The sequence below is a fragment of the Strigops habroptila genome, chromosome 1 (assembly GCF_004027225.2).
Source record: "Strigops habroptila isolate Jane chromosome 1, bStrHab1.2.pri, whole genome shotgun sequence".
In the NCBI taxonomy this organism is placed as follows: Eukaryota; Metazoa; Chordata; class Aves; order Psittaciformes; family Psittacidae; genus Strigops; species Strigops habroptila.
In genome coordinates, this window is record NC_044277.2 from 124,066,932 (window position 1) to 124,090,750 (window position 23,819).

Consider the following 23,819-nt stretch of genomic DNA (forward strand, 5'->3'; position numbering starts at 1 on the left):
CCTTCCCCAGGAGAACAGTAACTTGATGTGTTCTAAAAGTTGGAGTGCTTGCACTCAACATCTCAGGCTGAACTGGCTTCAGTCTGTTTTGTTCCTGTTTCAGTCCAGTATAGCTTGTTGGTAACTCAGACTATGCTAGTCCAGCTGGACTTTCCAGTCTGGTGTCCACCACAACCTCCTGGCTTGATCCATCCCATTTTGCTTGGCTGATTGAGTCAGTGTTGACGTCTGTCCAGTACACAGAGTCATCCTTTGAGCCCCAGTCTAGAGCCCCGTATCTGAATGGGGGGGAAAAAGTGAAAAGATAAACTGTCAGATCTGTAGCTTGAAGAAAGGTAGGCCCCCATTTGTGTCACTTGGTCTGTCTTTTACCCAGTGGGACTGAACCACATGCCAGCGAGCTTTGAGCTTGCAGCTTTCCAAGAACTTATCGACCTTACAGAGCTGTTTGTTCCTATAATTTTGAATATATTTCATTTTCTTTTTTTCCTCTCTTCCTTTGGACATGCAGGCTACTTGTCTCTCCTCCAGACAAAATCCTCTCACTCATGGTATAAAAAGTAGTTGTCTCTCTCACTGGGAGTCCCTATTGCTATAGTCCCTCTTATTTAATCCTTTTTCTTTTCTTTCTGCTTAATTATGTTAAGCTTCAAAACAAATAAGACTTGCTCTGGCCTTGGAGTTAGAGGTCACAGCACTGAAGTGTTAAAAGAAAATCTTTTCTAGAGCCTGGGCATTCAGAACTGCAGTAAAGTGCCAGGAAGGTACGTCTAGTGCATCGAGAGTGAACAGAAAGTAAGGTGATTTGTTATTGCCTGCACAAAAGACTAAGCATTTTGCACGACTGCCACATCCTTTCTTTAACATCCCAGCCCTTCCATTATCCCCCGTGTTCCTTAACACAGACAAGAAAGGATCGCTGAAAGAGCTGTTGGCCATACAGTGCACATGGCAGGCATGGCATATGGCATGCCAATGGCACTATTGTCAGCAGGACCATGGAGGAATGACACACTGCTGACTTCCACTGAATAGTGGTCTTGGCTAATTAGAAGGAATCCAGTGTAATTTATTCTCTTCTTGGGGAGAGGGAGAGGGAAACAAACCACAAAACCAAAGAACTATTACATAAGGTTTTTACCAATTGCAGAATAAGAAAGAAAAATTAGTTGTCTGATATTGATTCTATAATAAAGTGGGTAACTCTCTAGAGTTTTTAGAGCCATAATGGTAGAACTAATTTAAATTCTGGTTCTTTTTTCATGCAGTAAGAAAGATTAGGTGTCAGCTGAATTAGCATTTAAACTAACCGTTGTAGCCAATACAGCAGGATTAACTGCAAATTACAATCTTCAGTTCACTTTTTCATTGTAATTCGTCCATTGTGAGATTTTGTCCTGTTCAATAGGTGTTTTGTTTAATACAAACATAATCTTTTTCATCTAGAATACAGCTGAATTCCACTGTAAGAGACATGGTTAGCTGGTATAAACCTGTAACAGCTAAATTCATCATTGAACATATATGAGACTTAAAATACATTGGAATGTATTTTTCAGATTGAGTAATTGGACATAATTGTAATAAATTTATTTTGACACACATCAGTTGTGCTGCTGTAGTCTTTTAAAGCACGGTATTTAATTTTGTGATGTGTGTCTGGGAGACATAAAGAGTGTCCAGTGAAACGCACACTCTTTAAATGCACATATATGCTCTTCTAGAGACAATTGAGAACAATAAGGAAGTGTTGTTTGGTTTTGGGTTGGTTTTTTTTTTTCCCAGAAAGTTAGATGGTCTTTGTTTAGAAAAGGCTTACAAACTATTCTAAGACTTACTGCAGCTGCTCCTTCCCATCACTAGGTCGAGCTATTACCTCAAAATGAGAAACCGGCACCCTGCTGGTGTTACCAGAAATAAGAGGTGTAAAACAAATACAGCAAAGGTCTGCAATAAAATAACTAGACTGGCAAATATAACGCTTTTCAGTGTTGAAAATAAACTATCACATATACTAAGCCAGTTTTTTCTGTAGAATAAAAAACCCCGATAACGTAATTTTATCATTTTCTCACAGAAGTACACACTAAAGTAGAGCTCACTTCACAGTTTTTATTGGCATCTTACTAATTCTCTCAAATCAAGTAGTACTGAACCCTTAAATGATGGTGTTGTTTCTTCATTATAGCTGCTTACTCTGCTTTTTTTCCTAGGAATTCATTCTGAATTCTGTACAGAGATAAACTTCGGTTGTTACTGCTATCATATGAACAGAAAATGGAATGTTTCTCCTCCCTAATCTTCCATGGCTAGAAACTCTAACAACAGATTTTGTAAAGATAGCTTTGTCTCTTTACACATAAGGAGAAGAAAGAGAATTCTTCCTGATTAGGGGGAAAAAAAGAAAAAAGTGAAAAAAACCCAATAAAGAACCAATTCGAAAGGAATTAAAAATTTTTAATCGGGGATTAAAAAAATTAAATAACTAATGATGGCAAAGTAGAAGAAGAGTTAGTTCTGCATTCTAATTCTTATTGAATGATACTTATCACAGATGCCAGATAACAAGGTGGGTATTTCTATTAATTTAACAGGAGAATTCCCAGTATTAATTCCAACATTTTTATTAAGCTTTGCCATTCTCACAGAAATACAATTATACAAGAATGATAGTTTATAGCAGCATTACTTTGGGCCTCATTTTAGCTGAACCTCTTTGCTTTTGTCAGGAACAGGTAGGAGACAAGCAAACAAACGAATGTATCCAACATATCCACAAGCACTGGCTACACCTTAAGCTGTTCTGAAATGCAGCTCTTTTATTAGAGGTTTTATTGTTAGAGAATTTATTATTTTTTTATTATTGTAGGATTTGACAGAGAAAATATTTGCACTCTCCCTGACTTACTTTTAAGTTGCATGCTTATGTAAAATGAACGGAAATATACTCATCTATACAGATATATATCAGTTATGAATAGCGATGTATTTTGCCTAAGTGCTTAAAGCAGGTTTCGTGAGGCCACTTCTATGAATAAATTAGTGCCAGAAAGTAAATTCCAGTATGGGAGGCTGACTAGTGATTAGCACACTCATTGGTGTGATTTATGTCTTGAGAAAATCTCTGGGCAAGGTTTACAGAGTAACATTTGCCAAGGGCTCTTTCTAAAGAGCAGTATGGACAAGGCTGAGGTTTCAGTCCATCCACAGTGCAGCCCTCCAAGGGAATCCCAGCAGAATTTCTAACCTGCCAGTCCTCCTGCATGCCTTCCTGCCATCTTCCACAGCACTGAAAGTGAATGTCATTTTCTGTTTCCTGATATGAAAATCTCAATCCAGTGGGCTGCAACACAGCCCTCAACTTGCTTTGAACTGAAAAAGCCTAAAATAATGATGTCAAAGAATGGTCCCTTGCACTGTTTCATCCCCAGAAGTACAGATGTAGTCCAGAGCATTCTGCAGTAGACTTTGGGGCAGGTCTGTGAGCAGGATAGAAACATCGTGAAAAGTTTTTTCTTGCAGAATTTCCAGAATGATAGCTTATTGCATTGTCTGGTATGAAAGTACAAAGAAATTTAATGTGCTCTTTAAAATGTCACATTTTTTGCAAGATCCAGTGATTAATCCCTTATTCTGCCACTTAAAATATATAACTCAAGTTTTTGGCACACACTGAATACTAATCTGTAAGTTCACAATGGCTTGTTTTAAGTCGATTATTTGTTGCCAAATCTGGTTAAGACAAATAGCAGTTAGAGATTGTACATTGTTTAAATGCAGACAGTACTTCTAATGTCACCGATCAGTAATGTGTCTTACTACACAGCTGTTCCACTATTGTTTGTGCAAGACATACAGGGCGTGAAGTTCCGTATCATAACGGGATGTCAGACTTTCAGCCAGCTGGTGTTCTTACATGTAAAAGGAAGGTGGGGTGATACGCTACACCATGGAGAACCCTCTTACTGCTTTATCATGTTATAATCCACTCCATCTCATGCAGTAATTAAGCAGATTACAGTAAATAAATTAATTTTACAGCTTCATATATAGTTCTGCCCTCTTTCAGGACACCACAGCACCTGATTTGTGTGTCCTGTCCCATGTCAGGTGAGCAAAGATGTGGTGGTAAATTGAAATTCCACTCACTTTTCTGAAGGCTTTTGTTCTGCTCTAGGAGCTAGGGTAGGCATGGGTAATAACTCGTACTTGATCTGGTCCAGTGTGCCTGCAACCACAGTTTGTGGGTTCACAGGGTGACACAGAATGGGTAACAGGTTCTTTAAAGATGAACAGCCTCCCTGAATCTGAACAGTCAAGTTAGTGGGATTTTTTGTAAATACTATTAAGCAAGTAAGGCTGGTAGTCTGACCAAATAGGAGTGAACAGAGAACACAAAAGTAGTTTTCAATCAAAATAATATGGAAATTACGCATCAATATATACTTTCGTGGTCTTACTGATGATCAATAAAGCAATGGCATAAACAGAATCAAGATAAGACCATTTATAATTGAACAAAATAGTGAGAAAACAAAACAGTTTTCCATGGAGTATGTAGAATTTGATCTGGTAAAGCTGGTTCCTTGTCAGCCATTAGCATGTAGAAAGCTGCTTACAGAAGGAAATCACAGTTTCAACCACAGATATTAGTTTCGACCACAGATATAGCCAATTAAATATTTAAATGTTTTATGTGTCATCAATGGCTTGCCAAATCGCACAGGCTCACACCAGCTGTTGCATTTTGCCTTCCTCCTTAACTTTGTGTCAGCTTTCTTATTTAGAAACCTGTATTCTCAGTCTCCGGTGCATGGAAATTAAGAGTTGAGAGCAGTAGCTGAACTGCAAGTGGGCTTTTACGGTAGGTGCGTACTCTGGAGCGCTCTCCTGAAGGCTTAGCAGTGAAGATGCCCAGCCAGGTGGCTCATGAAGACCTACCTAAGTGATGAATAAAGGGATTAAGGGCCTGCTACCCTGTATTTGCCCTGCACCTTTTGGAAGTGTGCAGGAAACAGTCTTTATGTTTAATATGGCTTTTCCCTCTTACATAGGGAGGGATCTCATTCTTTAGTATATACTGATATGAAGACCAAAGTGATTTATTTCCTTTTAAATCAAACTACTAAAAATTTCATTACATATACACATACTTAATATAGATGGGCCACAGTCCTTGACAGTAGAAGTTCCATGATGCAAGAGTTTGCCAAGAAAAATTAAGTAAGTCTTACATTCAGCTTAATTGTGCTGCATTATCTGTAATATGAGATGTTTTGAAAACTTCATTTGATCCATTTCAGGATTTTAAGGCATGCCCTGAACACAGGTAGACAGAGCTCCTATCAAAATTTGATGGGGAGTGGAAGAGGAAGGGAAACGAGCAGACAGACACCTCTAATTTTTCAGCAGCCTTTACAATTTCCATTGTCTTTGTTATTGTTTTTAGTTGAATTTCTTAATGCCAAACACTCAAACTTCCCCCCTACAACAAGTGTGCTCACCTCACTTTTGCCCTTTCTTCTACAATGAAACTAGCTCAAGGAGATACCATTTACCAAGTTGCCTGTAATTTTTGTTTTCAGGTGGCAGCAAACTGTCAGATGGGGCAGGAATGAGAAACTATGACCTGGAGCCATGTGGGACATGGGAGCTTCTTACCCCAGTGCAAAAGCCAGACCTCTCCTGAATGACCTGGGAGGCCAAAAGCAGACACACAGATATCCAGTCGTGAAGAGGCAAAGCTATGGTTTGGACTGAACCGCTGGACAGGCTGGAGGAAGGACCGAGAGCCACAGGGAGGTAGGAGATAGGGTGAGACATCAAGAGCAGTGTGGGCAGTGACCTCCCTTTACAGAAACACTCGTAGGCCTCAGCACAGACCAGCTCTTGTTTGCGTGTACCTGCACACCAGTCCTGTTTAAAAAATGAACAAACCTCTACCTATTAACTGCAGAGCTCCATTAACTACCTGCTGTTTGCAAAATGCCGTCCTTTGGTTACACTGTAATGTAAAACACCTCTTAAATCTGTAATTCCTCTTCATATTTAATAGCTTTTTCCTAAGGAAAGATACCGAGAGAGAAACGTCACGGATGTTAAAAAGGTAGGCAGCGTTAGCACAGGGAGATAAGGAGTGATTTCAGAGGGCTCGGTTACCTAGCAACGTCCCTTGCAGTTGCCTAATGGTATTTTGGAAGTGCAGAGGCTCCAGACCGGCTCAAGTGCAGGGAACGAGGGGCGGGAAAGCCGCGGCGCTCCGCAGCCCGGTCCGAGCACACCGCGCGGCTGCTTCCAGGCACGACCGGGCACAAGGAGCAAGGTAACGCGACAAACGGGCGGGCGGGCAGCCCTGCCCGGGGCGTTTCTTTCCGAACCGTGCCTGAAGAGGCGGCGACGGAGGAACCGCCGCCGAAACACCTCACCGCTTGCAAGCCTTCCAGCGGCCGAGCGGAGGCGGCGCTCTCCGCCGTGTGCCATGTTTCTTCCACATGGGGAGCCCGCACCGACCAGCCCAGCAGCCGCTGGGCGAGCCGGCCGCCACTCCCCTCACGCTGCAGCCGCAGCCCGGGGCAGCCGCCGGCACCCACCCGGCGGTCTCCCCGCACGGCAGGTACGGGTTGTACTCGCGGCCTGGCCCAACAACCGGAGGGGGACACACGAAGGGGCAATTGCCGGCCTCAGCGCTCGGCCGGTCAGGCCACGCTCCTGCGCCGCCGATGTCAGCGGCCCCGCGCTCGCCAGGAGGCGCCGGGACCAGCGAGCTGCCACGCGGCGCGGCGCGCAAGGGTTAAAATGCGCGTGGCGGGGCCGGCCACGCCCCCCGCGGCTCTCGCCAGCCAATGAGCAGGCGGCGGGGCGGGCGCCAGCCCCGCCCCCGTTCCGGTCCGTTCCGGTCCGTGCGGTGCGCGGCGCGGGGCCGTCGGGATGGTACCGCCGCTGGCGGTGGGGGCAGCGGCGCGGGGCCGGTTTGTCGGCGGCCTCCCCTGCGCGCGGCCAACGGCTGCTGCCTGCGGGCCGCGAGGCTGAGCGCGCGCCGGGGCCCCGCCGGCTCGACGAGGTGAGGGGCGGCGCTGAGGCGGCGGCGGCGGCGGCGGGGCCCCGCACTGGGCGGTCGTAGGGGTGAGACCGTCGGGCAAGGCCTGTGGTGGCGGTGCCCCGTCTGGGGAGGTCGCATCGAAGGAAGGTGCCTCCCTGCGGTGGCCGGGCGGGAGGAGGTGGCCGGGGCGGTGCGTGTCGCCCCGGCAGCGGCGAGGAGGGTGCCCGCGGGAGCCGCGGTTGCGGTGACAGCAGGTGCCTGGCTGCCCGGCTGGGAAGGGGAGGCTCCAGAGGAGGGGCCGGCATGGAAGCGAGCGGGTCCCGCAAAGCCCCGCGGGGGGAGCGGGGGGAATTGCTTGCTGCTCCACACCCTCCGCCTCCGCTCCTTGTAGCGAGGACTTCCTGGACTGACGTTGCAGTTCTGTAGTAAGAGCTGTGTTAGCAGAGGTCTGGAAAGCCATGCTTTGGACGTGGGAACTTGTTGCTACGGGAGGGCTGTCGGCTTTTAGAATGAGGAAGGAGATTGCAGGATCTCTCTTCCTTCTCACCTGTGCTGTGGGTTGTTACACATCTGGTTTCAATGCTATCATTGGCCACCCATACCAAAATACCTCCTTTTGTTGGCTATATTTTCTGATAGAACAACCAACACTTTTTGATGATAAAAGTTCTCCAAAGAAATGCCTGAAATATTAGATATCCCCTCCCCCTCCCAAAAAAAAAATGAAAGTGAAAAATATAGTTTGTCCTTGGCTGATAGGAAACTGCAGCAGCTCACAGCAATCCTTGATGCAGACAGCATTAGCAAATGTACAACTTTTGCATATGGCTTCATTTTAGAAGCATATGAATATGCACATATAAAGCTCCTAGAAATAATGGGACTCGGAGAGCAGAAGACCTTTCCGGGCATTGCACAGCTAACCACGTTTTCTGCATTTTGACTTTTAACTATTCTGGTGAGGGTGTGGTAGTGGAGATCAGTTTCATTGCTAATTATGCAGCTGTCCAATGACATTTACATTCTGTTTCATGCTGGAGCCTCAGGGCTTCCTCCTCACTTGTAAGTAAGAGATATGAGGAAGAGCCAGCTGTGTGTGTAGGCTAGCCTTGTTTCTCATAGTTAATTCATCAAATCTTAAAGCAGTTGTGGAATGATACTGCAAAAAACATGTATCAACATCTAGACTTAGTCTGTAAACTTCAAAATCCCAGATTTGATGGTTTGTTTTTTGTGGGTTTTTTCGGGTTTGGATTTTTTTTTTTTTAGTCATGTTTCCTTGTAAAACAAGTTCCAGAAGTTACATAGTCTGTATTTGTTTAAAAATACTAATTTAAAAGGGCTTTTTTTGTTTTGTTTTGGGGGGTGGGGATGAGGCAAGCTCCAGTATCCTATTATTCCTATTGCATGGGGATTCTCTAAATTTCCTTTGGCTTAGGAAGGTGACCTTAATCCTTGTGGAACAGCTACCAGAGTGAGGACAGTATTGTAGACCAATGTGTCAAAAGGCTTATTGCCAGAGGCACAGCAGGGATGGGGGCACCCCATTAATCTTATCAGAGGAAGTATGCCCAGGTTCTGTCATTGGAGAGCCATCAGTCCCATTGCCCAGGTGTGACATGCATCAAGATAAGTCAACAGAAAGGCTCTCTGGAACAGTTTGCAAAGTTAAGGGGGTAACTGCCTGCAGACTATGGGACATATTACAGGATGCAGGAGATGAGCATCTTGTGACTGTAGAGAACTTATTTTGGGATGCTTAGGGGATGGACTAAAGGGAGGGAATAAGGTTCATTGAGGAGGAACAAGTATGGGAAAATAGAAGGATAAGGGGATAAAAGGGATAAGGGGATAAAGGGCCGGGTTGATTGTAAACAAGTGGTTGGTCACTATGTTTGGCTATGCCCTGTGCCAGATTACTGCAGCCTGTCCTCTTTTCTCATTAAGCTCCGTTTCTAACTGTTTTCCTGGATGAGAGGGCTCTGTGCTATATTCATACTGAGGAATAAGCGCCAGCAACTGGAGTGGTAACGTAAGTTGTAGGGACATCTGTGTCTGATGTGCCAGCGAGGGGAGAGACTGGAGTCAGGGGGGGTCTGAATGCCAGCAGCCACAGTGGAGACCATAAGTCACAGTGGCTTATGTGTCTCTGAGCACGAGTAACTGCAAAGAACAGAGTGCATGCATATTGTCTTGGCAAGCATGCCAGTGTATGGTTGCTAGTGAATATCATGCAGGGCTAGCCAGTAAGTAGGGGAAGACACTTGGGAGCCAGATTTTAGGGCAGCTGTAAGTGTGGTACAGGTACTAGTGAGATCATAGGATCCCCAGTTTGGCAATATGAGAGTCCAGGAGGTCCAAGCCAGCTGCTGGAGGGACTGTAAGATCTAGGGGTTGTTTTGGAGGCTCATTTGCATGTGTGTCGCTGAGCAGGACAACTGGAGACAAAAGGATCCAGGGGCCAGTTACTGAGTGGACTGAATGTCTAAGGCCATTTGCTGGGAAGCTGTGGTGTGTCTGTGGGTGCAGTGTGTGTGTATCTCTGTGAAGGGGGTTTGTAACAGCAACTGGAGTGGGGCTCTGGGGAGGCTGAGGGTTCGGTGTTGGTTCCTGGGTAGATTAGGTGTCTGAGGCCAGTATAGTGGATCCCTTCACTGTACGCACTGTACATACCTCTCTATTCTCCACTAACAGGCTTTTGTCCTAGTCAGCTAGGGAGAGGAGCACAAACAGACCATGTTTGTGTTTGCATGAGCACTGTTTTTAGCTGTATTGATCTGTATATTCAGCGATGTGTACATGCATGTTTGTACGTGCAACTCTGAGAATACATCCTCAGCCTTGTCGCTGGCCAGACTTGGGGACATGGAGCTGCAGCTGCCTTGTCTTTATTGGGCCATCAGTTTCAGCAGCTTCTAACACAGAAAAAATACTTTTTCTGTAAGTTGGAAGATGCAGATTCTCAAAACTTGGAGCCACATCTGCCATGACTGCTATTTTGTGATAGAATTTGAAAATATTTGTTGGTCTGGCTGATGCGAATAGGGCTGCCTACATGAATATCTAAATAGGTATATTTGTTTAAGCTGCCATGAGAAAGCAGTGGAGCATAAATTAAATTTAAACCTAGGATTTTGTTGTAGTTGGTTTTTAAATAGCATTTGTCTTTTTAACTCGAGTGAAGTGAAAATAGAAATGGGAATAAAAATTCTTCTAGTGACCTGGTAGGTTTTGTACTTACCTTTTCCCTCTCTGTATGTCATAGAATCATAGGATCGCAGAATGGGTTGGGTTGGAAGCGACCTTTTAAAGATCATCTAGTCCGATGCCCTGCCATGAGCAGTGGCGTCTTTCACTAGATCAGGTTGCTGAAAGCCTCATCCAGCCTGACCGTGAACACTGAAGTGTTTTGTATGTTGTGACCCTCAATAAACCCCTGTATAGAAAAGAATGTTAACAGAGAGTCTGAGTGGGGGTGCTTACCGTAATAAGAAATGACCTTCCTTATAGACATTTTCTGGCTCTAGTCTAATGCTATAGCCCTCAGTTATTTTTACTGGCAAGTTAAAAGACTCTACTTAGGTCACATATAAAGATAACATAAAAAAAGAAGATTTCTGTTCTGCTTACTGTTGGAGTTTATAAACATATGGATACACAAATATGTATATAGTAGTCCAGTCTGTTTATATAAAATTGATATAATGATTATTTTAGATTGAAAACAGTAACTTGTGGCATTTCGTATCAAATACCAAGTGCAGCTTCGGCATCTGTCCCAATCTGCTTCCAGAAATCCTCTTTGCTTCTGGAATAATGACAAATCAGCTTCTGATTTCCAAATGTGATTAATGCACTTTTTTCTCTTTTAACGTTTCCAATACACTTGAAGGTTTTTTTCCTAAAGAATCTAATTTAACATAATTCCCCAGTTTAAGAAGCAGCAGTTATTTTCAAGTGATTTTCTATTTATTTTTTTTTTCTCTCCAAGCAAGAGTAATTTTGACAGCTGTTAGAGCAGATAACTGAAATTGTATGGCAAAGAGGTGCCCAATATTGAAAAGTGGAACAATGGAGACTTTTTCTTCTAGAAGATGCTGCAGCTATGGTGTGTGCCTGCATGGATTTTTCTTTTTTTTTGCCTTTTAATATGCAGAAGGAAGGCATTGCTGTATTCTGGACCTCTGCCTTTGTGTATTGCAAATTTTGTGGGGATTTTGTGGTGGTAGATGGGGAAAGTGAAAGCGAAAAATAACCATTTTAGTACAGTGAATACTTTTCAGCATCATAGACTGCTTGTGTGTATAGATTTTTCCTTCAGTGTGGGTTGGGTTTTTTTTTTGTTTGGTGGTTTTGGTTTTTGGTTTTTTTTTTTAGGGGGGGGAAGGCACCTGATCTACGCCCTTATATTTTTTTCTCAAGTTAGTGGCATAAAAGACAATAGAAATAAAGCTGGAAACCAAGTCATTTTTTCAAGGCCTGGGGTGTGAATGATGATACAGTCAATTCTATACTTTAAGATGTGATGTCTAAAGGCAACTGTTAGTCTCCACCAAGATGTAGTACTGAATTGAGGGAAGACAATGTATGATTAAAAAATTGTGTAGTGTGCTTTTTCATATTAAAGAACTATAGCTCCTTATCAACCTCAGTTACAATTATGTGGTTTTGATATGACCTTTAAGTTTCTGGATTTTTATTTTGTGCTTCAAGTTGTGCTTCCAGTTTTCTTTCATTTTTCTAGCAGCGTGGAAGGAAAAGTGTATCATGTTAGAGCTGCTTCTCTCTCAAATGCCTTAGATTTCCATGTGTGCAGTAAATCTGATGATTTCTGAAAGTGCCAACCTAACAAATCACACACCTGCTTTCTGTCCTCTCTACTGTCTGTTCAGGAGAGCACTCGCACACACAGAGAGCTGGTAGTTGGAGTGTGTGTTACTGCAAAATGATTCATGCAGCTTGCTCGGGGACAGTCTTTTTCCAATAGACTATACATAGCCAACGAGAGAAGTGTTTGTAGGCTAAATGAGTTGTTTTGGTGGCTGCAGTTCTTCTGGTCGATGGTTTTTATCGATGCTCTGTGTGTTCCATGATTTTCTTTTTTTGTCTCCCTAACTAACTAAATTGGATTTTGCCCATAGACATTAAGAATGATCCTAATGGAGGGAACATCATCAACTTGTTTGTAAGGCTCTGGCTTAAATCCAGTATATATTTAATAGTCAATGTTTTTGTAGCTTAGTCATGAATTACTAGAAAATATCTCAACACTTTGCAAAGATGAAAAGGCCTTGGGCCTCAACAGCCTGAAATTGGCTTGCAAGTGTTTAATATATAAAAACTCACACTTGTTTTGGATGTATAAATCTCACTTTATGTAGGCATAGATGCAGATTTTGTTTGATTTTATAAAAATGGTCAGCCAAGTCCTTTGGTTTTTGAGAAGTGAAGGTTTTTGCTTTTTGTTACAGGAATACAAGGGAGTTGATCTGTAGAAGAGGCCCTGAGGCTGATGCGCTTTCTTCTTCCTTTTAAGAATGGGTATTTCTGTATGAAAATTCAGACATTGTCTTACTCTTTCTTCTGAAAGTGTATCCTCAGTACTTCCTAAAGTGGAAGGGAGACTCCCCTACTTTGAGGGTAGATTTGCTTTTATAACTCTTCAAAATCTGCTGGTGTTTGACATCTCTTAAAGAATTCCCATAGTATACTTACTCCTGGAGTTAAGGTACATCTCATGTCCATATTGTATCTTGACCTGTAGATTGCTTATGTTCATCATCTTTTGGCTTTGTATTACATTTTAATATAATAGGTGTTACATTTTAAAGCATAGGTTTCTTGGGATGAAAGAAATGAACTTATATTACATTTTTATAATTAAGTCGGGATACACTTTAAATGTATACATTCTTGTATAAATATGACAGGGTTTTGTGCGTACAGTCACTGTTGTGATTATGATTTTAAACTAAAGAATATGATAAGCCTTTTGCACTAAATTTATCAGAGGTTGTGCAATTTTGTATGAATATTTGCATTACTCTTGTACTTAAACCTCCAGGCAAGCCCAGGGGAACTGAATCTGAAATAGAATGGAGATCTCTACTTCCAGATATTTAGTCTTTGATTTCTTCATATAGTTTTAGATTTGATTTCCATGTTAAGCAGCTTTAAGTTTGATGTATTTTTCATTTGTTTTTGACAGTGTATTACCTTCAGGAAATGGCCTCTTCTAAGTCTTTGATGAACCTTCTAACCTTCACTTTTGGATCAGCAATAGGATTTTTTGTATGCTATCTTCTGTTTAGCATTATACTAGAAGAACAAGTGAAGATCCAGCCTCATGTCCTTCACAATGATCCGCATGGTCAGCACTCATCCGATACCGATAACAATCAGCTGCAAGGACAAATGAATTTCAATGCAGACTTTGGACAGCATAAAGGTATTTTGTTATGCCTGGCTAATTATATAATATGCTCCCTTTTCATGCATGGCAAAGTGTTGCTTTATTCACTGCCAAGAGTTTGTATGAACCTTTTCTTTCACTTTGCCCATGTTCAGGTTACCTCTAAATAACTTTGTTCTCTACTGAATGGTGGTTTTCTTTGTTTACATTTTTATTACAGTAGTGATTTTTTTTCCTTAGAGCCCAACTGTTTGTTGAACTTCTGTATCCAGACTTGTTTGAAGCAGGAACTTCTCAAATGAACTATTGACATCACATGGTGGTTTTGCTAAGCAGATGTTTTTGCTAGCATTGTAGATGTGCCTGAATTGCTTTTTAGCTTTATGGAGCTACTTTTGGTCCACTTCTAACTTTTGAAATAGCCTCTTAGATAAAGCTGTAACAAAACCCCCAACAAACAAATCCAAACCAAATCAGAAATCAGAAAATCACTTTTTCATACAGTTAGTAAAACATGGAATTGGGATGGTGGAGTGGTCAGAGGGGTTCACTGTAGGCATTGTTTGATTGTTCGGCAAGCTGATTATGCAGCAGTCATAGAACAATAGAATCGTAGAATCGTTTGGGTTGGAGGGGACCTTAAAGATAAACTATTTCCACTCCCCCTGCCTTGGGCAGGGACACCTTCCACTAGACCAGGTTGCTTAAAGCCCCGTCCAACCTGGGCTTGAGCACTGCCAGGGATGGGGCAGCCACAGCTTCTCTGGGCAACCTGTGCCAGCGAACAAGCACAGGTTGCTGTTGCAGTCAAAACCTGAGAAATTGGATTACACTCTGGATTTTTTTTTTTTCCCCCCCTTCTTTTTTTCCCAGAGAACATAGACACTTCTAATATTTCAGGCATACTTTTACATTTGATACATCTCATTAAATGTGTTCATTTTAAATACAGATAGCATCTGAGTCGGGACAGTTTGGATGAGAAAAAAATCGCTCTACTGCATTTGCTGAAGAAGATGTTAATAAGTGATTTGCTATTTAAATGTATTTAAACTACAAACTTCATAAGACAAGTTTGTGAGTGTTTCACATGTAACTGTAGAGCATTGTGACAAAGAAATCTGATCTGTTGTTGCATAAACAGGAATATTTTAGGACCAGTTACGCAGATCTTATTTGCCATGGAGTATTCTTTTACATGAGTTGCAATTGCTGTGTATATGTCAAGTGAAAATGTTTCTTTGAGGGAAACGAATGCTTTGGCAGCTTGTCAAATATTATGTGCCTCAGATAACCGTGTCTGTTTATTCTGTTGGATTGTTGGCAAATAAAAACATTTAAGCACAACAGTAATACTGTTTTCACAGTATCTTAACTTACTTAATCTGATTTTTTACAAATAAGATTTAACTTGATTTGGTGATAAATTCATTCTTTCTGGCTTACCACCTGCTTTTGCCTTCAAAAATATATTGCTGTTTTAGAAATACTTACTAGGTTTTATTAGTTAACATGACTATATACAGCAGACTTTATTAGCTTTTTGACCTCTCCGTGCTGTAATCATTAAGTTGTGTTCACTGCGAATGGCAAAAATACTCAGCTTTTTAATTTTCATTAGTCTTCCAACACCATAAAAAACTTGCCTCCCAACAGTTTTTATGTACAGATGAAGGTTTTCTAAAGCCTGTTCCCTGAACAGATACCTATTCCAGTCTGGCTCTTAGGCTTTTGTTTATCCTGTTAAGTTGAAGTAGAATCATAGAATAGTTGGGGTCGGAAAGGACCTTAAGATCATTTAGTAACTTTAAAAATTTTAGTTTCTGGGTTTGGGAAGTCTTGTTTGCTTTCTTTCTAAATCTAACATTAATTTCATTAACTTTTACATTTGGAAGCAAATGTGTTTTCTCTCTCTGCATCTCTTTTCTGATAGAGAAACAATATCTAGGGGGTAGGCTGCTCTTTGTTTTGCTATGAAGTCTAATATTGTTCTGGAACTTTTCTCTTTTTTTATTAGATGAGAATAAAAATATTGCAGAGGGACTGTATCAGAAGGTGAAAATACTGTGTTGGGTCATGACTGGACCTCAAAATCTAGAAAAGAAGGCCAAGCATGTTAAGGCCACTTGGGCCCAACGTTGTAATAAAATACTTTTTATGAGCTCCGAGGAAAACAAAGACTTCCCAACTGTGGGCCTAGAAACCAAAGAAGGCAGAGACCAACTGTACTGGAAGACTATTAAAGCTTTTCAATATGTGCATGACCATTATTTTGATGATGCTGATTGGTTTATGAAAGCAGATGATGATACATATGTTATATTGGACAATTTGAGATGGCTTCTTTCAAAATACAGTCCTGAACAGCCAATATACTTTGGAAGAAGGTTTAAGCCTTATGTGAAACAGGGCTACATGAGTGGAGGAGCAGGTTATGTTCTGAGCAAAGAAGCTCTGAAGAGATTTGTTGCTGCATTTAAAACAAACAAATGCTCTCATAGTTCCTCAATTGAAGACCTCGCACTAGGAAAATGCATGGAGATCATTAATGTGGAAGCAGGAGATTCTAGGGATACAAGTGGTAGAGAAACGTTTCATCCCTTTGTTCCAGAACATCACTTAGTCAGGGGATACCTGCCAAAAACATTCTGGTACTGGAATTACAATTATTATCCTGCTGTAGAGGTAAGTCCTTAGGAACCTGGTACCCATTTTATGAATTACATCTTATGATGTGTGAATTAGCAGTTTAATAGTTGCTCAATATATATTTTAGAAAAGAAGATTTTGTTGTGATACCCTGATACACCTGTGTGTAGATGTGTTAGATACACTAAACTCGACGCTAAGAGCCTAATGTTGCAGAAGAGCTAGTGAATTGTGAATTATTATTGCTGTTTTGCTATGTTCTGTGGAGAGCAAAAAATAATGAAACCTATTTGACATGTTTTAGTGTCACCACTACTACCTTCCTTGCAAAGTTACTGTTCTGGTTCGGTCCCTCACATCTTGCACACAGTGTCCCTTATTTCTCCTTCAGCCATCCAACTGCCAGTGTGCAGTGAGACTGGTGTGGTTAATTCCAAGATGTATGCACTCACTGCATGGAGCTGGGCCAAACAATATGGCTTAGTTACATTGAAGCCTACTGAAAGGGAAGGTGGCACTCATGCACCTTTATCTTCTACCCAACAGCAAACTTTGCGTAAAACCTGTAGAAGTAGACCTAATTTTGGCACTCACTCGTGATTGTGCTTGGTTAACATTGTCTAAGAGAGTCCCAAGTTACTTGAGGGGTTGGTGGGTAATGGTAAAGTGAATTCCATTGGAAAGATTACAGAATAATGAATGTTGCCTAGAAGTGAAATAACAGCATGACCCAAACAAAGAAATATGATTAGATTTCCTTGTGTAGTTGTATTGGACTCTTGTCTCCCTTCTGTAGAAGTGGAGGCAAGCGTAAGAGCTGGCAAAGTAAGTTCTAAAATATTCTTTTGTTGTAGCAACAAAAACAGTGTTTACAAAGTGAAACATTTTTACTGCAGGAACTTCACGTTGTCCTTTGTATTCATATCTGAAACCTATGGTTTAAAAAGGAAAAAAAAAACGGGGGGGGGGGCAGGGTGCTACTTTAAAACAATCTGAAGGTATTCTGTATTGTAAACTTTGATGATCATAACCTGTGATGTGGCTTCTTTTTAAGATTATAATTTCACTTCTGAAGGTATTATTTTTAGGCAAGCTTTGAGATCAGCATAAGTAGCCAAAATCAAGGATAGGATGTAGGATTTCTTACACAGTCAAGCTAGGGGGGAGAAAAATCTAGCTCTTCAGCAGATTCTTTTCATTGTAAAGCATTTATTTTTATATTCAGTGGCTAGAGCATTTCTGTAGTTTAAACCAGCTGCAATACCATATTTAGTGTGTCAGGATGCAGCAGCTTTAGCTATGGTAGATGTTCACAGGTGGCTGAGCTGTGGACAGTTACATCTGTAAGTGGTGCAGTGGTGGGGGGGATCCGTAATGGAAATCACATATTTGATCCTGTCCTATCATATTTGTGTTTGGATAGAGACTACTTTGTCTGGTACCAAAACCATGGTATATTGATCAAATTTAGTAAGTATTGAAAGAATAACAATTATATAACAATTGCTCACTTCAGTGTCTTTAAATATTTAATCTTAGTTCCATCTGGAATATTAGCAGCTCTGCAGCCAAACCTGATGAACAGCCCCCTCCCAAACTATCTTCCAGAAAAGTGTTCTGAAAGCTGAATTTGAGCTAGAAAATACAAGTTGTAACAAATATGTTAACGAGGATCTTTTAGCTCTTAAAAATGCTTAAGAACATGAATGAAATTAATAAACTTTTAAAAAAAAAAATAGTTCCAACATGATTTGTTACAGCTCTCTGTAGGCAGGAAGCTAGATACTGACTGTTTTGCCAAACTCTGAATGTGTGAACACACACACACACACACACACACACACACACACACACAGAGGTGCATGCACACACACGTTTGGCTTGTGTACTCTGGGTGGATGCTGTCATGAGTATCAAGTATGTATTGTTTCATATGGAAATGCAGTGCATTTAGACCTGCTCACTGCTGCTTGATTCTGTTTAAACACCAACATAAAAAACAAAGTATGGAAAAGCAAAAAACCCCTGATGTTAATGACAGCAGCTAGTTATTTTACCTGCTTGGTTACAGAAACAAAATACTTTGTCCAGCTTTATTTTTGAAAGATGCTTTGGCTGATGTTTGATACATTTTGCTTGCCTGACATTAAGTTTTGAAATATATGTGTGACTGATGATAGTAAATTTCTTACCATGAAGTCGAGGATGTGTCTGAATTCTTACTGGGTCTTTAATGCAGGGCATGCTTTGCAATTTTAGCTGATAACTTTGACTTGTTTTGTATTTTAGGGTCCTGGATGCTGCTCCGATCTGGCAGTTTCATTCCACTATGTTGATTCCATGACTATGTATCAATTGGAATATTTGATTTATCATCTCCGTCCGTATGGGTATTTGTATCGGTACAATCCTGATGCAGCAAGTAATCCAAAAGAGCAGAGCAAAAATGAAGCACTGGAGGATAACCAGAAGCTAAAGCAAAAAGTTACTGAGAGTTAATTGGACTTTGAAGCCAGTACAACGAGTAAGAGTCTCCTCAAACTCCTGCATGAAGCTTGTGGACTGAAATTACTGATAGTGACTCTTATTCAAAAAATCACGTTGGCAGTACTGCCTGTCCCTGTCTGTGTACAATAGAATCTGGTGCTGGCTCTGACTGTTTGGGATAGTGTGACCTTGCAGCCCTGCTCGATGAAGATTTAGGGCTCTAAAGCTGTGAAATAGGAGGTTGTTCTGGTACACTAATATCTGGAAGAATTTATATAAAACACATAGTGAATGGGTTCAAAGATAATCGTACAGTATTTCTGTTCCTTTTTCTGTTCTCCTTTTCCTTCTAGCTGTTCTGTTAGGTAAGCTCTAATGGTAGAAAGTGGATGCTGCACAGTCAAATACTTGATGATGGCTTTCTCTAGTATTCTCAGTATCTTGAAGTTACTTTGTGTACCGTGCCGTACAAGGGAGAGGCGTGAAAATAGTCTCAAGTCTGCCTTGCCTTAATGACAGACTGGCTGTTATGAATAGGCAGAGATCCACCCAAAAGATTAATCTTGAGTTGTTTCAGAAATGGAATTCACTGCTATGAATTATTTTTAACTTTTTTAAGTCTCTTGTACAAAACAATATGAAGTTGGATCACTACTGTTTTAGGGAGAAACCCAGAAATGGTTACTGTTATTTCAATTGCTGAGGTCAGGCAAGCTGCTTACATATTTACCTGTGGCTTTTTTGTTTGTTTTTGTTTTGCATTAACTTATCATATTGGTTGACTGGTTATAAAAATTCATCTCAGAATTTCTCAGCATAAGATAAGGTAGATACTTTTTGAAATAGAAGCCTCTCTTCCATCCTTCCTTCCACGTGAACCAGAAAGAATAGTGTCTTGGCAAAGTTACAATATATTATAATAACTTGGTTTCAGCCAGTGTTAAAATTAGTTTGTTTTATTTAGTTTTCTCATCACTATACTTTGAGATTGTGGAGTTACTTTATTCATTAAAATTTTACAGATACAAAGAAGTTCTATTTTAGAACCGCAGCAAAGCTGATTTGTCTGTTTCCGTACACATCTCATTTATTTGGCTGAAGTACTTAATTTCACTCTCTCTTTTCTCTTCACTTTTTATTTTCCTCCACTTTAAAAAATTTCTTCTGTAGCTGCTGCTCGTTACCTTTTTCAGGACAAAGTATTAAATGATCCTTTTTTCACTCTTTTTGAAGCTGAAGTATATAGTTATTCAGGTAAGCCAGCCTGAATGCAGGAATCTTTGAAAGTGCGTTAACTTTCTCCATTACTTTGAGTATCTCTGCCTCTGAGATGAAAATGCTTTCTTGGTGTGGGACAAAAATAGGTGTTTTAATTACTGGAAGATTTTCAGAGGCCAAGTCTATGTTTTATGTAGTTAACATAAAACTTTCTGGTTTTCTCTTTTGAATTGAGCGAATAGCAGTGTGGAGGATGGGATTAGGCTTGACATGTAGTGTGTCTTTATTCCACACTTGAACAAAAGTTTCGTCATCTTTTTATCGCTTTTCACCTTCATCATATTGATGAATTTGGACATAACCTAATTACCTCCAGTCATTGTTTTGGAAAGGGCACATACTGGTAGCAGACAGCCTTATTTACTACTGCTGTCCTTCAGGATGTTCCTGCAAGAGGATGTTACCGTGAAGTACTGGATTTACTTTTTCTTTTTTCTCCAAAGATAGTTCTTGTATGAATTGGGCTTCTGTCTGTTGCCCAGCAGTAAATGGTCATGACTTACTTTCTGACCATTGCTCAGCAGCATGATGGTGATTACTGAAGTAAGTCTCTCATGCAGTTGAATTATTACATCTTCTCTGCCTGAATATAGGCCAGATTCATACATCAGGTATTAGTTAAATGAATAGTTCCTGCATGGTTAAATCTGCTAGTCTTTTATCCGCGAGACTGCCTCTGAAGTACTAAAAGGGACATGAACTTTATATTAATTGACTTAGGTAGGAAATTATAACTGCATTTGTTTAAAGAAGGAAAAAGCCTCCAGTTTGCTCTAGTCAGAGGGATGCTTGTCCAGAGGAGAATGGATGGTACCATGCTGAAAGGTGCTTCCTTCTGTGAGCTAAATGTTTATCCCATGTGCAGCACAAACCAATGATATTGTGAAATCCATATGCTATTGATAATTCCAGTGGCATTGTTCAAGCATGCAGTTAAAATTTTCTGGGATACTTGGGGAAGTTATAAAATGAAACCAAGCTACCAACTTAATCTCTTGGTAAATGCAACCCATTTAAAAGATCTCCGAACTACTGTGCGGTTCTTTTATTTCTGCTTTCTTCCTCAGTTCATCTGTGGGAATTTAAAGATTTTCTACCACAACAGGCAGAACTAATTCTGCAGATTTTTTTGCAGAGTTGTGTCTTCTGTCTGCCCTGTGCTGCCCTGTGAAGTAACATCATTTACTCTTCATGTTCCTTACTATCCTGACTTCTGTCTTCGGGTTTTCAATTTCATCATGCGCAAGTCTCAGGTGGACAACAGGAAGCAGATAGGGAGATGTTTGAGCTCTGCACAAGTCTGGTTGCTGAGGTGGCAAGCTAAACCAGGCACCACTGAGCTGCCAGTGAAGCATTTTCTCAGCAGCAGTTCCAGTTGTTGTCTGCTGCCCAGCTGTGGCTTGTGGGTTTAGCAGAGCGGGGCAGGAATGTCTCTTTCAACAAACATGAAGGACCTCAGAGGGAATGGAGGAATAAAGGAACAAGTTCCATTTCTTGAGGGAGTAAGGCTAAGAACATACTACCTTGTGATAAATAGGTGGCGTATCTGGAGAAATAGGAGGAGCCTTTTCTTCAAACGTCCATTTCTTGCTTTATTTTAAAGTGTCCTTGTGCTTAGGCCTCAGAATCTGTTTCTTTTGCCTTTCCAACAGCACTGCAAAGAAGTCTTTTTTTCCTTCCAGACAAGCTAGAAAAGTATCAGTTTTTACATTCTGTGATTATAGTAGGGCTGTTGTTCTATATTGAGTTGTACTGCCATAGCAATGAGCTGAAACCTCTGAAATAACTGGTTTGTATCTCACTACCTTCAAAAGCTTCAATAGACATGGTTAGAATGTGAACAGTTAGTATAATTTTCATGTATAATATTCCATGCTAATACTGGTAGTTGTTTCACTCCCAGCTCTTTGTGGTTTGAGAAAGCATTTCTTGAGCTTGAGTACTGCTGTAGCCCAAGGAGGCTGCTGTACTTGAGGTGGATAGACCTTCCTGAAGCACAGTGGCACAGGCTCTCTTAGGCCATACAGGTTATTGCCCTGTGCTTTTGTTTTATTTCTAGAAGAGGCTTCTCAATTTTATAAGGCTTCCGTTGGTACTGTAGTGATTTAAATAACCCATCTAAAAATTTTTAACTCCTTTTCTTGAGATTACTAGGCAGCAGTTGTTTGCAGCTGGATGTGGGAAAGTCACTTAGTATAAGAGAGTAACATTTTAATGCTGCGGTAAGTGGGTTTTAGTTCAGAAAGAATGAGAATGCCAAGAAGTTACTTTCTGATCACTGTTCTCAATCAGAGGATAGTATTCATCTTTGCAGAAGAGGACTGATTTTAATCTTCTTTCACTCCCACTTTGGGGTTTTTTTTTGCAGTCTGTGTTGGTCTTATTTAAATGCTGATGGCATTAGCACTATCTCCCATTTTGTGGCAGCTCTTTTTCCAGTACCTGTTGCTTTTAAGGACACTTCATTTGTTTTGCTTTGGTGGAGATATATATTAAAAATCGCTTTTTCTTCATGTGTTGCCATTTGTTCTGTTAGGCTTCTAGAAGTATAAATTTTAGACCTCTTAGGAACAGTTTGCTGTTTGAGCAGGGTGTTTTATTGTTGTATGACAGAAAAATGCGGGTTATTTTTGATGTGCCTGCAACTGCTACTGATGTTGATAGTGCAGGCATGGGTGAAAATAGATCCCTCAATACAGGACCACTTGTAAAGGCAGTTTTGCCCTTTTTCTGTCAAGCAAAACTTCTGTGGAACTCCAAAAGTGTAATTTCCTTTGTTTTACAATATTGTATTTAAAATACTCCACAAAGGTTGTTAATGCTCCAAAAGAATTGAATATTGCTGCTGGACAGTACGCTCCACTTCGAACCTGTGAATGTTTCACTTTGCAATTATAAGTAGTCGTGTCCCTAATGGCATGTATGAGTTGGTGACTTGTCTGGAATGTTCACCATAAGGATTTGTTTCTTAAATACCTTCTTTGAAGTGCCTTTGACCAATTTTTAGCATCAAAATTAAGTTGAGATTTGAATAAATAAAATAAGTTATCTCATACACACTTCATGTCTGTCTTCCTTTACCCCTCCTGCATACTAGCAGTGTAGCATAGCAGCACAATTTAGTCTAATAAAAACATTCTTACTTTTGGTCTTGGGTGGGTGCAGAAAATTCAAAAAGCTTCTCACACTTGCTCAGTTTTCTATTATATTTATGCCGTTAGCAAAGAAGAAGCTACTGTGAAAACAAGGTAGTATTATTTAAGTGTAAAATTCATTATAAGTGCTAGTACTAGATGACACAAGCAGGCTGTTGTTTCTGCATTGGCCTGATCTTTCAGTGTCTCCATGTTGGTACAGAGTCCCGATTGAACTGACTGTAGCCGATACCGCAAAGATAAAGCAAAACTGTTCAAAATTAACCACCTTTTTTTCAAAAGGATTTGTTCTTAAGGTCAGCCTCTTCTGCAAAAAAAACCCAAACCAAAACCAAACCAACAAAACCCAAAACAACCTGTTGGTTTAATTGCTGTGCTTTCTCACCTAGCTTTCTGCTATTCATGCAGAATAATATCCAGCAATGCAGAACATTCTACTTATGCAGATGGGAGGTGTCTTTCCTTATGGAATGTTGGTTGTTGCACATGGTAGGCGTAAGCACGGTACAGCTGTGTTTTATTGCCTTAACTACAGTAATGGACTCTAGAATTATTAACGTGGATTAATTGTGGATTAATTGTTTCAAGGCGCAGGAAGTGTGTGACAACCAGGTTAACTGTGCTCAGAAGTTAGGATATTTTAACTAAGGAACAGCAGCCTGTTGAACAGATGATAGAAGCTCCTCTCTAAAGTTTCAGGCATAGGTTATGCCTTTATGAACTGTCAGGCACAAACTAGATCCAGTAAATTGCAGGGCGATGCAAGTCCTGGAGCGAAACAAAAACTACAGCTACTACC

General features: G+C 40.7%; 1 protein-coding gene across 3 annotated transcripts; it reads left to right on the top strand.

Moving 5' to 3' along the window:
* The first annotated feature begins 6,232 nt into the window (after positions 1–6,232).
* Positions 6,233–22,920, top strand: C1GALT1 (core 1 synthase, glycoprotein-N-acetylgalactosamine 3-beta-galactosyltransferase 1). Of its 3 annotated transcripts, none has more exons than XM_030497323.1 (4): positions 6,233–6,322; positions 13,248–13,487; positions 15,469–16,136; positions 18,390–22,920. In XM_030497323.1, the coding sequence occupies exons 2-4, from the start codon at positions 13,265–13,267 to the stop codon at positions 18,597–18,599; spliced, it is 1,101 nt and encodes a 366-aa protein (XP_030353183.1). In that variant the 5' UTR covers positions 6,233–6,322; positions 13,248–13,264; the 3' UTR covers positions 18,600–22,920. The 3 variants fall into 3 exon arrangements, with proteins under 3 accessions (XP_030353183.1, XP_030353164.1, XP_030353173.1); XM_030497304.2 differs by lacking the exon at positions 6,233–6,322 and adding an exon at positions 6,884–7,060; XM_030497313.1 differs by lacking the exon at positions 6,233–6,322 and adding an exon at positions 12,610–12,767.
* The last annotated feature ends 899 nt before the right edge of the window (positions 22,921–23,819 follow it).